Below are 16,863 nucleotides of genomic sequence, written 5' to 3' on the forward strand. Positions count from 1 at the left end.
GGAATCGCAATAAAATTCTCTACACGGACATATGCATATGAATGTTTAATATAGGTAATTGCCCACCCGCAAGAGTGTGTGAAGTGGAGAGTAGTTAGCCGCGAGCGCACTGGCGAAAACACAGGGGGGGAAATCATGCTTGGAAAGTTTATACATTTTTACGTTTCCTGACCCTACTTTTCTATGTACGTATTTCTTTTTTATATCAATGTGTTCGCAATAAAATTTTCTATAAGATGAAATGTATAACATTTGTACAAAGCATGTGTAAGAGAAGCGCCAAATATAGAATTACGTCGCTCAGTATGCGTTCGCGGCAGAAACGAACGCATTGTTTTCGTTCGTTTGATGTTTGTCATGTCTATACTTGTTGAAACATTTTATAATTTGTATGACAGTGATCGCAGTAAAATTCCCTACACAGACATATACATAACACATATAAATATTTCCCACGTGTTGGATATATCAACGGCTAAAGGGAACCCACTGCCACACGGCCGCCACACCCAGAGCCACACCCGCCACACCCCCAAACATACTTTGTGTTTTTTTTTTTTTTACTCATAGAAATTTATGTGATATAATATTCATTCTGGTACCAAAAAATTCGCAAATAAATTCTCTACAAAACGTATATAATATAATATAACTTCTTATAGATGATAAAAAATTCCAAATAGGTGTACTTACCCTGTCTATGTTGATTGAAGATCAACAGTTGAGCATTTTTTCTTCACTCCACCATCTTCAGGCTTCTGATCCTGAAGTTGCTCATCTGATGTTTCTTAGGTGGAGTGAAGCTGTTGCCGGTGGTTATTTTTCTCCACCCAAAATATCTTTCTTCGGTGGTACCTTGTGTAGCAAGGCGCAGCGCACAGTGCCACATCACAAGTTTTACATCCATATATCACGTCCCTCCTTTTGCCAGACTTGAAACAAACACGGCATCTTCTTTTTTTAAGCCAAGTGCACGAGTTCATGCGTCAACTTGTAGTTGAGACGTTGTTCTGAATCTATAATTCTTGTATTTCTTGGATGCACTGGAGGAATATTGTCTTCTACAGGAACCACCAAACTTGTAGTAGAATCTTCTATGAAATCAGAAACATCAAGTGGTTCTATGTCCTCAATGTCCATTTCAGAATTTGTGGTTGATGAGTGGGCTTGAGGTGTTGAGGTGAACAGAGGACGCCTCGCACCAGATGGGCCCGGGTGTTGAAACTGCCGCGTCAGCAGGACGGAGCTGCGCTGGCATCTATGTCGGGAACATGTGGTATACCACGTGACCGGGTAGGCCGAGATGCCATGTGTTCGGTGAGGGAGAACGGGAATTTCATGGAGAAAAATCTGAGAGTATCCCCATCCATTTCGGTTAAAAAATGGAATTTATAGAAATATTTTTTCGATGGACGAGAAAAGTAGGCTGTTATGCGGAATCGTAAGAAAAAACGGCGACGAGTTATCTCTAATCTAAAGCGCGAAAGTGTTAAAATTCTAGTTATTGCTCTATTATTATGGGACTAGTTTTAAAATACGCGCCTTTTTATTGCGAACAATTTGATACCAAAATGAAAGACGTAACATGACAATTGATGTATCAATTTGAACGAGTTTACACATTAGGTTGCAGTGTCCCAATTGGTGCTTGTTTACGGGTAACTTTAGGCTTTCCTGTGGGGAGTCAAGCCGGGCTTTTGTACATTATATGCATATACACCTGTAGGGAATTCTATTGCGAACACAAAGATACTAAAACGAACGACGTAGCACAAGAATTAAGGTGAGAAAACTGAAACGAGTATACACATTTTACTGATTTTGTGCGCTGACGGGTTACTTTTGCCGACTTTAAGCTTTGCTGTTGGGAGTCATGCAAGGCTTTTCGACATTATATGCATATACGCCTGTAGGGAATTCTATTGCGAACACAATGATATCAAAATGAACGATGTAGCACGAGAATTAAGGTGAGAAAACTGAAACGAGTATACACATATCAGTGTCGCTGCACGCTTGCCCGCATGCTTGCCCGCACGCTTGCCCGCACGCTTGCCCGCACGCTCTTCCACATACTCGCCCACACGCCAAGGGCGTGTGGGCGAGTGTTTTCTTGTGTTGATACTTTTAATACCCTATTAATATCCCCTTTGTTATGTCCATTCATCCACTTGTAAACCTCTATCATGTCACCCCTAACTCTTCGCCTGTCCAGTGAATGCAACTTAAGCTTTGTTAATCTTTCTTCATATGAAAGATTTCTAATTTGGGGAATTAACTTAGTCATCCTACGCTGGACACGTTCAAGTGAATTTACATCCATTCTATAATACAGCGACTAAAACTGAACTGCATAATCTAAATGGGGCCTAACCAGAGCAAGATATAGCTTAAGAACCACACCAGGTGTCTTGTTACTAACGCTTCGATTAATAAATCCGAGTGTCCTATTTCCCTTATTATGAAACATTCATGCATTGATCCTTTTGTTTTAAATTCTTACTAATCATAACTCCCAGTCCCTTTCGCAATCCGACTTCGCAATCTCAACACCATCTACCTTGAGGCTACCTTGAGGTGCTTCCGGGGCTTAGTGTCCCCGCGGCCCGGTCGTCGACCAGGCCTCCTGGTTGCTGGACTGATCAACCAGGCTGTTAGACGCGGCTGCTCGCAGCCTGACGTATGAGTCACAGCCTGGTTGATCAGGTATCCTTTGGAGGTGCTTATCTTATCTAGCTCGTATCTTGTAACTCTATCATCATTACCTAGCCTCAGAACTTTACATTTATCAGCATTAAACTGCATCTGGCGTGATATATAATAATCAGTTTTATGTTCAAAAAGCAAAAAATCACCACAAAAACAGAATTTCTTATAGGCGTGATTGTCGCTAAGCGGGCAGCTGTAGTAAACTGAGGCAGGTTGGCCCTCGTGACCGGGAACCATGCGCTCGGTCGACCCAAATGTGTACCAACAAATATCGTTAGTCAACAAAACTATCGTAAGTCGAGTCACATTTTTCGATGAAATTTACATCGTAACTCGAAATTATCGTAAGTCGAGGCAATCGTAAGTCAAGGTGCCACTGTATATCTATATTTCTGTGCTTGGTGGTCCTCCCCGCTTGGCCCCCGTGAGTGGACATGTCCCAGGGGTTCAGTTTTAGAAGTTTGTTTGGTAGACTTGGGCGCTGGTTTGCAGTACTTTGCCTGGGCTTCCCTTAGCGTGTAACCAAGGTTAAGGGCTCTGGGAGACCCCTCGGGGGCTATGTGGTCCAATGGATGTGACCCCTGAGGTCCCCCCCTTGCGTCCTGCGAGTTTGAAGGTTGCTCTGTCGTCCTTGTCTCAGGTGACACTTACTGGTTTTGCCTGCCCCATCATGCCTGTTGGGTCGATGATTGTTTTGACCCAGGTTTAGCAGAAGTCTGTATGTGCTCCAGTTCACCCAAGCTGTTAATAATGATATGCGTGTGCAGGCAGCTACGGCGGTGCATACTAGATTTAAGTTGCTGCAACATGCTAGGTTGGTTGCGACCCCGGATGCTCCGAGATTGCCCCATTTTGCTTATAGGGACCCGGACTTTGGGGTGGGAGTCACTTCACCTCTGGTTCTGTCCACCCCTCCTAGTCCTTCCCCCTCTGTTGTTCATCTGGTCCCCCCCCCCCTCCCCACCCCCTCTCCCCTTGCTTCCTGCTCCGAAGTGTCTGAGGGTTTCAAAGTCGGGGCAGGGTCTAGTTGGTGTTGAGACTCGGGCGGTCTCGGGGGTGTCCCCTTCTGGGGTTGTAGCGGAGGCATTCGAGCCTGGTCCTTCAACCGGAGCTTCTGGGTCTAGCCAGTGGTCCCCTTTCATTCCTGCTTTTTTGGCGGCTCCCGCCTTTTCTTAAGAAGGGGGGGGGGGGAGAGGTTTGGAGGCTGGCTCAGCCCTGGGTCCTCGGGGAGAGGTTCCTGGGGCTGGGGAGGGTTGACTTTCTGCCTTAGGCTCCGTTGGAACCTGCCTGGGTTTTTCTGCCCTCAGAGTGGGGCTTAGTGTTACAAGGAGAAGGGTTCTCTTTCGCTCCCTCCATGTACGAATTGGATTTGGTGTCTGCCCCTCCCTGGGATCGGTTCCGTTATCCCGCGGGTTCCTCGGTTCCGTCTATCTGGAAGGTTTCGACTTTCCGCATTTCCTCTTCTGAGGTGCGGGAAGCCCTTACGGATTACCTCCTGCGTGACCCGGATTATGCTTTCGGGATGGATCCACATTCCTTTGTGTACGGTTCGTCCTGTCCGTACTGGGTTCGTTAAAGTTCAGGAGTTGTCCTGGTTGGCAGACCCTCACTCTCCTCACTGTTATAATGGAAGAGGACTCCCCTTCCAAACAGTAACACCTCTGCTCCCCCCTCCTCACCATCTTCCATACGCTAACAGCAATCATCAGCAAGGGTAAGTACAGTAATAACTTAAACATACTTTTGTAGTGTAGATTTAGATGAATTAGGTATAAAATTTAGTTAAATCGCCACTCGCATTTGAACACAGCACAAGCGTAAACCTATCTTTCATAGGCTTGTGTCCGGGCAATGATTTTTCCTCCTTGGTAATGTATGTCCTCTTCGGCAATCTTTTTCCAGAACAGTCCTGTCTCATCACAATTAATCACTTGTTGCGGTTGGTATCCCTCAGCCTCTGCAAATTCTCTAAATTCTTCAATAAATCTTTCGGCTGCTGGTTTGTCCGAGCTGGCAGCCTCCCCATGCCTCATAACACTATGAATTCCACTTCTTTTTCTAAATTTTTCAAACCATCCCCTGTTTGCCATAAAGTCTATCATATCTGCACTCGTTCCAGGGGTTTTTCTTTACAAAGTCTTCGTGCAATACCCTGGCTTTCTCACAAATGATGGCCTCCGAAACACTATCACCCGCTAACTCCTTGTTGTGTATCCAAATTAATAACAACTTTCCACTTCTTCAAGTATTTGTGGTCTTTGTTTCAGTGATTGTTCTTACGCCTTTTGCCACTTTAGCACTCTTAATGTCCTTTTTCTTGGCAAGCATAGTGTATATCGTTGACGTGGATTTGTTGTACTGCCTACAAAGTTCAACAACACGTGCACCATTTTCATGCTTCTGAATGATCTCTTGTTTTTCCTCTATTGTCATCCTCGCATGCAATTTCTTGCCTTCATCCTTACCACTGGCTTTCTTGGGACCCATGGTGAGATATATAACAACAACTTTTATGGTCAAAAGGCCAAAAATCCAACAAAACACTGTAAATCCTGGAGAAGAATTCAGGCGGGATAGTCACTGGGCACGAGGCACTGGTAAACTGAGGGGCGATAGCCGTGCCACCACAGGCTAGGTCTACTTGTATGCGTATCAACACCCTCGTATTCCAAGGCAACGCTCGTATTCTGATGTAAATTTTCCAAGCAAATTCTGCTCGTAATCTGAAAAACTCGTAAACAGGATCGCTTGTAATCTGAGTTACCACTGTACTATGCTTCTCGCCTCGCATGTCGGCAGGCGATGCTTGCTTCTTCTTGGAATCTGCTTGGGCCCTGGCTCTTCTATTGTCTTCTCCTTTTTGTCCTTTGCTGTTTGCGGAGTCCGCGGTGGTGAAGTACCTGCAGGCGGCTTCGGTTAGTTGTCGACCTATGTCTGATTTGTTGGTGCTCTGGGGGACTGGTGGGGTGCCATCCCGGAAGGATCGTGCTAAGGCTTGGGGTTCCATTCGTCGTGGTAGGCCAGTGGGGCCAGATCAAGGGCAGGCGCAGCCTTCAGGTCTATCTGTTTCAGGTTGGCGCGGGGATCGCCCTGTCCGCCGCTCAGGTTCTCGTATGATGCGTCGGCCCTTTCGTGGTTAGTCCCAGGGGGTGATTGGGGGGGGGCTCGCCCTGTTTGCTTGCAACTGGTCCCACGATTCGTGGGCCTTTCGGGTCGTTTTGTACGGCTTGTGGTGGTGTTGAGTGGACCCTCTTCCCTCGGGGGTTCATCTTGGAGTGGGTTCGCTTGGGCATTGTCAAAGCGACCTCGTCCCTCAGGTGGATTCCGCCTGTTTCCAGTCCCGAAATGGGACTGCATGGACCTCCGGTTCTTTCTGGACTTGTCCCATTTGAACCCATGGGCTTATTGCCCCTCCTTCAGGATGACTACTCTGTCCCAGGTTCGTCTTCTGTTGGAGCCGGGCACTTGGATGGTGTCCCTGGACTTCAAAGATGTGTATTGGCACGTCCCGGTTCATCCAAGGTTCAGAGACTGGCTCATTTTTTTTGTGGGGCGTCAGGGGTTACTGTTTTCGTTGTCTTTCCTTCGGGTTGAATCTGGCGCCTCGCGTTTTCACACGCCTTACTCGAGTCATGGTGACCTGTGTTCGTCTGTTAGGTGTTCGGGTTCTGGCCTACCTCAGCGACTGGCTGGTTTGGGCTCCCAGCCGGTCTGCTCGCCAGGGATTTGGTTCTTTCCCAGGTCACCGGGTTCAGGTTCTTGGTGAACTGGAGGAAGTCCCATCTGGTTCCCTCTTAGGTTTGGTCTTGGCTGGGTCTGGTTTGGGACGCTCGTACCGCTTCCTTGTCTCTTCCTCCGGCGGCTCTGCTCCGTCTGCGTTCCTGGTTTCATCTGTTCCCGAGGGGCTCCTGGGTCATGATGCGATTGCTTGAGAGTTTGTGCGGGAGCCTGAACTTTGCCATGATGGTCTACCCGCCAGGTCGGGTGTGGCTTCGTCGGCTGTTCTGGTTCCTTTGGGGACGGCGCTTTCCCCCTCTCTTGCGATCGTTGGGTTCGGCCTCCGGGGGTTTTGTGTCGGTTGCTGCGTGGCCGGCTTCCTCTTTGGGTTTTTCGGGGTTCAGTGACTTTGCGCCTACCCGAGCCCTTGCTCGATGTGTACACGGATGCATCGTCTCTTGGCTGGGGCTTTATATCCAGTGCTCACTAGGCTGGCCAGGGGCGGTGGGGTCCGTCCTTCTGTCAGGCTCACAACACGGTCAGGGAGTCTGCGGCGGGGTGGATGTCGCTCCGGAGGGTTCGGGTCGCTTGCGGATCGACGATCCAGCTCCATTCGGACTACTCCCAGGTGGTTCATTGCCTGAACCGAGGGGGTTCGATGGTCTTGGGGCTGGTCGCTTCAGGTGACTTGTCTGCCGAGTTCTCGGGGTTTGGCTCTCCTGGTGGTTCACGTCAGGGGGTATCCAACATCCTGGCAGACGGCCTGTCTCATTTCCTTCCCCTTTCCATGGAATGGACGATCAACGCCGGCTCCTTTAGTTGGCTGTGCCAGATGTTCAGGACTCTGGATGTGGATCTCTTTGCGTTGGCATGGTCGAGGCGTCTCCTATTATACGTGGCGCCCTTCCCCGACTGCGAGGCCGTCGGGGTCGACGCCTTCAGGCAGGACTGGGTGAGGCGAGGTTACCTGTACCTCTTTCCCTGGTTCAGCTGTTGCTCCAAGTCCTTGGAGCAACGCTTGGAGACTTACCAGGAAAGAGTTGTCCTTCTGGTTCCTTGGTGGCCAGCCCAGCCTTGGTTTCAGGCGCTGCTTGCTCGGTGTCTGAACCCGAGGGTCTTCCTGCGGCTCTATCTCTTTCAGCGGATCGGTCCAGCCTGGTACAAGGCTGGTTCAGTCTTCTTCTCGAGTCTTCACGTATGGAGTTTTTGACTCGGGTTTATCATCATTTGTATGGTAATTACCTACCTTGAGGTTACCTTGAGGTGCTACCGGGGCTTAGTGTCCCCGCGGCCCGGTCGTCAACCAGGCCTCCTGGTTGCTGGACTGATCAACCAGGCTGTTAGACGCGGTTGCTCGCAGCCTGACGTATGAGTCACAGCCTGGTTGATCAGGTATCCTTTGGAGGTGCTTATCCAGTTCTCTTTTGAACACTGTGAGGGGTTGGCCAGTTATGCCCCTTATGTGTAGTGGAAGCGTGTTGAACAGTCTCGGGCCTCTGATGTTGATAGAGTTCTCTCTCAGAGTACCTGTTGCACCTCTGCTTTTCAACGGGGGTATTCTGCACATCCTGCCATGTCTTCTGGTCTCATGTGATGTTATTTCTGTGTGCAGGTTTGGGACCAGCCCCTCAATTATTTTCCACGTGTAAATTATTATGTATCTCTCCCGGCGGTTCATGGCTTACACTGCTCCCGATGGAGCAGTGTAAATTATTATGTATCTCTCACCTAAGTGTAATTACCTAAGTGTAGTTACAGGATGAGAGCTACGCTCGTGGTGTCCCGTCTTCCCAGCACTCTTTGTGAAGACGGGACACCACGAGCGTAGTTCTCATCCTGTAACTACACTTAAGTGTAATTACCTAAGTAATTACCATACAGGTGATGATAAACCCAAGTCAAAAACTCCGTACATGAAGACTCGAGAAGAAGACCGAACCAGCCTTGCACCAGGCTGGACCGATCCGTTGAAAGAGACATGGTGCGCAGTTGGCTTTGTTGTTGGTCCCCCACCTGCGTGCTTCGTCTTGGCGACAGTGTGAAGTTTCCTGGCGGTCCTTCCGGTTCTTCTAATCACTGCGTAGGTATTCTTTGGTCTCTGATAGGGTTGTTCTGTCCTTTCTCTCTTGGTTGTTCCAGGAACGTCATCTTATGCCCAATACTGTCGCCTTGTATTGTGTGGCGCTGGCGGAGCCACTTCAGCTTGCTTTCGGTGTTGATGTTACAGTACTTCTGCTCCGTTCTGCATGCTTTCTCGGGCGTTTCACCTCCAGCCTGCTCATGTGCCTCCTTAGCCGTCCTGGTCTTTGGACCGGGTGCTCTCGTTTCTTTCTTCACCTCGGTTTGTTGTGGCCCCGTCCATTCCGAATTGTTTTTTCTAAAGCTCTTTTCCTGTTGGCATTGGCCTCTGGGGGTCGGGTCGGGAAGCTTCATGCTCTCCTCTGGTGCAGGGGTTTCTGCTCCTTCAGTCCTGGTGGTCGTTTTGTTCGGTTGCAGCTGTCTCCTCCTTTTCTGGCGAAGAATGAGACAGCTGTGTTTTGGAGGGGGCCTTTGGTTGGTGAGGCCAGGGGTGCATCATGTGTTGTGTCCGGTTGTGGCTCTTCGCCGTTATTTGTACACCACAGCTTTGGTGACCGGGGATGCGCTTTGGGTTGACCCAGTTTTCCTTCTTCCCTGTTCTTGGGCTCGGGTCTCTCAGGTTGTCTTCAGGGTTTATTAAGTCTAGCCAGCTTGCGATTTATCACCATACCCACGACGTGCGTAAGTTTGCTGCTTTGGCTGCTGTCTTTGACGACATGTCTTGGGTTGACATTCGGGTGAGCGGTTTTTGGAGGTTGAACAGGGTCCTGGCTGCTCGCTACCTGGTGAATATTCCTGGGCCTGGTAGGGCCTACGTTGCATTGGGGCGGCGGTTACAGCCAGTTGTCTTGACTTCGCGTTGAGGAGTGAGGACGAACCGCCTCTCGGGTAAGTCCCTGTTTTTTCCTCATCTTTGGGTAGTTAGCTCCGGGTAGCCGACGGGGCTCACCTCCAGAAAACCAGCGTGCGTTGAATGTTATGAAACACCATTTTCTGGGCGAGTCCCGGAGGCTCCCCCGCTTCCCTCCCTCCCTCCAGTCGGCTGTGTTTTTCACGCTTTTTGACATCCAGCCTATGAACTTAAGGGTGGGTTGCCAGTGGGTGGGTCTGGGGCTTCCCCTACCCCTCCCATGGAGGGGGTGGTTGCGCAGACAGCGGCGTGGCGACATGATGACGTCATTCTTGTTTAATTTTTGTTTGGGGAGTTTTGTCCACTTGTTCGGCCTTTGGTTGCAATATTTTTACCAGAATAGGGGGTTTGTTTTGGGGGGCCTACCTTTCTGGGTGCCTGTCCCGGTCAATGGCAGACATAGAATGCTCCCAACCACAGGGAGGGGGGGGTTTCTATATGCCATTGCTCCTCGGCCTCTCTCTAGAGGGGGCCAGGTTCTGGCTCATTGTCCACGGTAGGCAAGAACTCCAGGCACTGACTGATGCCAGAAAGATATATATATCCATTCAGCCTGGATAGCTCCGGGGAGCCTCCGGGACTCGCCCAGAAAATGGCGTTTCATTACATTCAATGCTGGTTTTTTTAGTTTCCCGTGATCAAAGACTACATTTTAATAATATAAGAAGAGGTAATATTTTTTTGGAAAGAATTTATTTTCAGCGCACCACAGGAGTGTCATATTTTAATGCAGAGCAGTGCAGTGGTTAAATCAAAATTTTTTTGAGGTTCATTAAATGTACTATATATAACATGATTATTTGTATTTAATTTATTCGCTTAAAAAATTACTGTTCTGTACTTTAGCTGCAGTAATTATTCATTCCAAAGATCTTTTGTTATTTTTGAGGAATATATTAATAATTTTCTCCTGTTTTATTTCAGAGGCTGAATGTGAGGAGTGAAGTATAGCAGCAGTGAGCATTCCAGCCAGAGACTAGTGATGGCAGCTGAAAATGGAATACTATTGGTTGAAGCATTATACTCGTTCAAGGGTAAAAATAATGATGAGGTAAGTAGCTAAAAAAAAAATAAAATTGCCGACAAATAATAAGCAAAGTATTTATGCTAGGAGAGTTCAGGTTTAGCAGAAGTGAGTTATTGCATCTTTTTTTTTTTTTTCTTTTTGTGGTGAGCCCCTTTGGCTCCCTGAAGCTATCGGGCTAATATGTGATACATTAGATCAGGGTATTAGTCTATGGAGTTCAGCCTCCCAGGGACCACGAGCCAAAACCTGGCCCCCACAGAGGTGCAGGGAGCAATGGCCCCTGGAACAACCTCCCTTTGTGGTTGAGGGTTTTGATTATCTGCCATCAACCAGGGTTAGGCACCTAAAAAGGTAGCAATAACAAAACAAACCCCACATGGTAAGAAAATTACAATTAAAAACTGAAAAGAGAGGCAGAACTCCTGCCAATCCCAGAGAAACAAGCAAACGTCACACTCCACTGCCATGTCATACTCCAATGCCATGTTACTCGTCCGTGCTGCCCTCCCCTTCCCGAGAGGGGGAGGGGGGAGCCCCGGACCTCCCTGTGCCAGCTACCTAGCCCTCCAGCTTGTTCGCTAATGTGGTCCGGGCGGACGTCTTCTCTAGCTTTGAATTCCAAAGCGGTGTTTTGCTTTCATGGTTACCTTCGTGCAGTGTTGTTGTGTGTGGTGGTGAGGTATTCTTATCTGTACCAGGGCTGCATGTGCTTAGGGGCATCCTTCCCTAGGTGCCCTGTGAGTATTACCCCCTTGTGTGTTAGGGTTCTCTTCCCTGGTGCATTCAGGAATCATTTCCGTAGGGGTTTTTGCTGCTCGACATGTACCCTGCTCTTGGGGCCAGCTGGGGTTTTCGTGGCCCTTGTTTGGCCTTGGGTAAAAAACTGCTTGGTGATAAATGGAAGCAGTTCACTAACAGGAAAGGCAAAACTGAAATTTCATGAATGGCAACTCACAGGCAATTTCATGAATGGCAAGGCACAATGTACACAGTCTGTGTAGTGACTTGAGATACTGTTGTGGATAAATTCTTGGGTAGAGAAACTACTCATTACAATTGTATGGAGTGTTGTGGAGCTGGTAGCTCATGATGCTGCCAGGTATGGAGAGGGGGGATTATCAGGATAAAGCACAAAGCCATTACAACTATATAGCACTTAGAAGGGATTAAGATAAGGATTTGGGATAGGATGAAAGGAAGGAATGGTGCCCATTCACTTGGTGGACGGTCGGGGATTAACCGCCGACCTGCATGACGCGAGACCGTCGCTCTACCATCCAGACCAAGTGGTTGGGCTGCCAGGTATGGAAAGGAGAGTGAATGGACAAATGTTGGTGAATATTTTTATTATCTTGTTGCTCATCAGTATTTCTGATACATTTACTCAAATCTTCAAGTAAATTCTTCCCCATCATATGAAAAAAAAATTTAATGGTAATGATTCCTTTTTTTTTTTTTTGTCACAGTTGTGCTTCAGTAAGGGAGACATCATCACTGTGACCCAGAAAGAAGAAGGTGGATGGTGGGAAGGGACATTTAATGACAAGACAGGATGGTTTCCTTCAAATTATGTCAAAGAATATAAGCTCTCAGGTATGGATTGGGTAAAGACTCACAATGTCTTTCTAGGAGGAGTCTTCTGGTGGCTTCCTGAAACTGGCTCGCTGAGATAGCTACTCACTACTAAGTCACATCAGTCATAGGAGTCCTGTTTGGCCTACCAAGGACCAGAGCTAAAACCTTGCCACCTCATAGAAGCACAGAGAGCAGTGGATTATTAACATCGCCCTCACCGGTAAAAGCATCCAGGAAGTCAATGAAGCTTTACAGACAACTGCAAGATTCGTAGAAAACAAAGCATCAAAATGGTGAAACTACTGCAAGTAATTCATTCAAACAATTGGTTCCCTTAAAACTAGGTTGAACCCACTAGTACTGATAGCTGCCACCAGGTGGCCTAGAGCCTTGGCCCACAGTCGGCTCCAAGGCCACTCCTGCCCCTGAAGAGGTTGATTCCTGTAGTGTGCTACTAGGTTACCTATCATTCTCAGTGGGTCCCATTGCTTCTCAGTGTCTCCCACTGCTCTTCAGTGGGTCCCATTGCTTCTCAGTGGGTCCCACTACTCCTCAGTGGGTCCCACTACTCCTCAGTGGGTCCCACTGCTCCTCAGTGGGTCCCATTGCTTCTCAGTGGGTCTCATTGCTTCTCAGCAGGTTCCACTGTATCTCAGCTAAGTATCAACCATACTTTGGACTTTGTACTCCAGGAAGCCATTTGCTTGTGTTTTGTTTCTTTATTTTAGTACAGTGGAACCTTGGTACTCAAACTTAATTGGTTCCAGAAGGTCGTTCCAGTGCTAATCCATTTGAGTCCCGAATAATTTTTCCCTATAAGGAATAATGTAAATTGCATCTCTGTCCTTGCCCCCTGCAGTTCTGCACAGCGTGCAGCTTCAGTGTATTCTGGTGTTGGATCAGCCCTGGGTGACTCATCAGTTGGTTGAGCAGTTGTCCAACCTTGAAATACCAAACAACCAATTCGCCTGTTTGAGATTTACCTTAAGCAGGGTTTGGCTGTGTGCCAAGACCAGTGGGTTTGGACCTCACCTGCCCTACGTTGGCTCTTCTTTCACTGACCTCATCTTCAGGCTTCTCGGGGCTCATATCCGTGGTGTCATCCTTCCCTGTCGCTTGATGTGTTCACAGATGCCTTGGCTCTGGGTTGGAGCTTCAAGACCAACATACTCCAGGCCTCCCTTCCACACAGGTTTGTGGCTGTGTTGCAGGTAGTGTGGAGGATTTGGCTTCCTGTTGGGCTCCATTCACTGGTTCCATTCCAACTGCTTTCCCAGGAGTTCATTCTCTAAATTGTGAAGATCCACCTCAGTTCTTCCCTCTTTGAAGTTGGATACTTCGTGTAGCTTAGCTTCTGGAATCTTGGGTTTGGATTGCACGGTTCAACTGTGAAGGCAGTGTTCAACATTCTTGAAGACGGGTTAGCTCGCTGCTGTCTTACTTTTGTGGAGGGGACCATCGACAATGAGCCCTTCCATTGGATTTGTAAGGCAAGAAGTCACTCCAAAGTGGACCTCTTTGCATCAGTATGGAATCTGTGTCTTCCCTCCTATGTGGCTCTGGTCCTCAGTCACGAGTCTTTTATGGTGGGTGCCTTCCATCTGGACTGGTTGAAATGAGGGTTCATTTCCTCTTTTTCTCCCAGTTCAGTTATTGTTCTGGGTGTTGTCCAGACTGGAGTTGTACTCGGGGAGGGATCAATTGTTGGTATCTGGCTCCTCTGGATTGGTGTCTGAACCTGGGCATTTTTCCATGGATCCACCTCTATCAGCAGGTCAGCCCAGCGATGTACCTTGTTGGTTCAACCTCCTCTGCATGTCTGGAGTTTTTGACACAGGTCTTTTGCCATTTTGATGGCAATCAGGTGGCTATATTATTGATGGCGCATACCTGCATCTCTCTTCATGGCAGCAATATGAAGTTACCTGGTGTTCGTTTTCCTTTATGTGTCTTCATCATCTTTCTTCGTTATCAGTCCAGGTGGTCCTGTCATTTTTGTTGTGTTTTTTTTTGCACTGGTATCTTATGCCTAACAGCTGTCGCCTCTTTTCATTTGGCATTGGTAGAGCCAATGTTGCATGCTTTCTGCATCGATACGACTTTGGTGCCATTCCACAAGTTGTCTCGAATGTTTTTTCATCTTGGTTCATGGCTTTCCCTTTGATTAGAGCTGTTTTTCTCGAGTGTTTTTCTTGGCTCTTGCTTCCAGCTGCAACATTGGGAATTTCATGCTCTTCTCTGGTGGAAGGGATTCTTTTCCTTTGGCTCAAGTGGGCAGTTTGTTCATCTGAAGCTTTCTTTTTTTCTGTCAAAAAAAGAGTTTGCTGGTTGCTGGAGGGGTCCTTATGGGATTGATCCTTCTTGGTCTTGCTGGTGTTGCATTATTTGTCGTCTGATGGTGGTGCTTTGCTGCTACCTGCATGCCACCGGTTTTGCATCAGTGGACTCCTTATTGGTTGACCCTGTTTCCTTGGTCCTCTATTCCAAAGATTGTATTTCTCAGGCTTGTCTGCAGTGTTGTCAAAGTTTATCAGCCTGCTGTCTATGCCTCGGGCCTATAATTTTCATAAGTGTGTAGTGTTGGCTGCTGTTTTCTCCAGCATGTCCTGGGCTGAAATATGGGCTTGGGGGTATTTGGAGGTCTCACCTAGTATTGGAGGCCTGGTATTTGGTTAATGTCCCTGGTCCCAGTTGGTCTTGCATTATGGTGTGGCACTGGGCTGGGTTTCCTGGCCCAAGGTCTTTTTATCAGAGTAGTATCTGCTACAGTATCTTTCCTCCTCCCTGGTAAGTCCCTTGTTTTCCTGTCCTCTGTCCTTCAGTGAGTCACTATAGAGCTACTCCCAGAAACTAGTGTTGAATGTAATGAAATGCCTCTTTCTGGTAGAGCCCCAGTGGTTTTCTGACTCCCACCTTACCAGGTTCATCAGTTTGTTGATGCTGTTGTTCAGCCCTGGACTGACCTTAGAGCCAACTGTCGGCTGGGGCTCCAGGTAACCTGGTGGCATCTATCAGTACCAACATTTTTGAGCAGGTTTTGAGGGAAACAACTGTTTGCAATGAATTGTTTGTCCATTTCTATGCTTAGTTTTCTATGAACCTTGTGGTTGTCTGTAAAGCTTCACTAATTTCTGGATTCTTCCCACTGAGTGTGATGTTAATAATTCCCTGCTCTCTGTACCTCTGCGAGTAAGGGGGGTTGTGGCTCTGGTTCCTGGTAGGCCAAAATGGACTACTGTGACCGATGGGACCCAGTTGTAGAGAACACCTTTTCGACAAGATAGCTTCAGGGAACCACCAGGGCTCTACCAGAAAGAGGTATTTCATTATATTCATCACTGGTGTTTTTCCCTTATGTGCTAAATATAAGATTTTAAATTATAAATTGGAAATTTTGTTTGATTTTGGATCATTACTGAGTCAGTGAGAAATGTATGCATTATTAATTAATTGTATAATATAGACATTTCTCGGCTGTCACTTGCAGTTGCTCCCTGAGGTAAGATCCATTTTGTCTATTGGACACACTCATGCTGTCAAGGTGGCCCCAGGTGACCACAAAAGGAGGGCTCTTGTCATTTGTACCAGTTGTCCTGCATGGTAGCCACAGCTTGCTGCCATCACGTGGCAACACCACCAACATCTTTGAGTTTCCTGACTTGAGCCACTTTGACTGTATCTCATGCCAGTCGACATGCAGGGACTAGGATTTCAGTTGTTTGACCTAGTTTCACTATTTTGGATATCTGAATCACGTGCCAAGGCTCTATTTAGAAGTGTTTTTGAATGGGTGCCTTGTGATTATTTCCTAGGTGTATTTTATACAGGGATTCAGTTCAGTTGTTATGAACCTTGGCTTAGCTCTGCAAGCCTTAGTCACTTCATTCATAGTCCTCTGAATCATCTATCAGGGACTTTGGTGTTATTTTGCTGTGCATTGTATGTTTTATGTTGTAAGGTGCAACATGGTGGATTCTCCGTACCCACCATGTTGCACCTTTGTAGGATAGTGAATCTTTATTTGTGAATTATTTAAGTGCCACCTACATCTTAATCTTTCCTTGTAGAGTGACAAAGTTAGTTTACTTTTGGTTAGAGGTGGAGAACCTGGTGACCTGTCATAGGTCTTGTGAGAACTTCTTGTATGTCCAGCATCACAATGTTTACTGGTTAGGTAAAGTACTTTGGTGGCATGCACACCTCTATATGGTAGAGATTAGATCAGATTTTGTTGTGACCTTGTGGTGCATTTAATGACATACACACTTCACTTGTAGATTGGAGGACTCTTAGACATTCTTTATTGTCTACATTTTCCCTGTTTTATTGATTTCACTTGAAGGCCTGTAACTGTGCTGCTTTGGGTTACAATCCTTTTCTAAACTGGCTACTTAGTAGCTCTCTGGTCCATTAAGCTCTGGTTTTAGTGTGAGACACAATACTACCAGGGCTCTGGACTTGCATAGGCCTACCAAATACCAAAACTAAAATCTGATATGCTTATAGTAGTGAGATGAAGCATAATGATTAAAAGTTGCCCAAAAAGTACCGATGAAGCATAACAGGCTACAAATCTAAATTAGAAAGAGAAATGAAAGAAAAACAAGCAAACAATAATAGAACCATAAGTGTGCTTTATAAAAATTGGATATTTCCCAGGAGAGTACAAACTGTTAAACACATTTTAATTAAGATATTCTGTTTAAAATTTAGGCTAAGAAGTGAGACTGTTGTAAATGGGATATGCTATGTGTGCTACTTTCATTGTTGTGAAGGGTTTTATTACCATTTATCACAAATGAGTTATTGTTATTTCAGTTCAGTACCATGTATATGTGAACACACA

The 16,863-nt window shown here is 47.0% G+C and overlaps 1 protein-coding gene across 4 annotated transcripts in view; it reads left to right on the plus strand.

Annotated features, from left to right (window-relative positions):
- The window catches only part of RtGEF (Rho-type guanine nucleotide exchange factor), a 117,219-nt gene that overhangs the window by 11,366 nt on the left and 88,990 nt on the right, over positions 1 to 16,863 (plus strand). For all 4 annotated transcript variants that reach the window (XM_045763026.2, XM_045762873.2, XM_045763096.2 and 1 more), the window contains exons 2-3: positions 10,340 to 10,466; positions 11,909 to 12,035. In XM_045763026.2, coding sequence (XP_045618982.2) covers positions 10,398 to 10,466; positions 11,909 to 12,035 — 196 coding nt within the window. In that variant the 5' untranslated portion in view covers positions 10,340 to 10,397. The remainder of the gene's footprint in view (positions 1 to 10,339; positions 10,467 to 11,908; positions 12,036 to 16,863) is intronic.

This window comes from Procambarus clarkii, chromosome 1, assembly GCF_040958095.1.
Source record: "Procambarus clarkii isolate CNS0578487 chromosome 1, FALCON_Pclarkii_2.0, whole genome shotgun sequence".
NCBI classification, from domain to species: domain Eukaryota; kingdom Metazoa; phylum Arthropoda; class Malacostraca; order Decapoda; family Cambaridae; genus Procambarus; species Procambarus clarkii.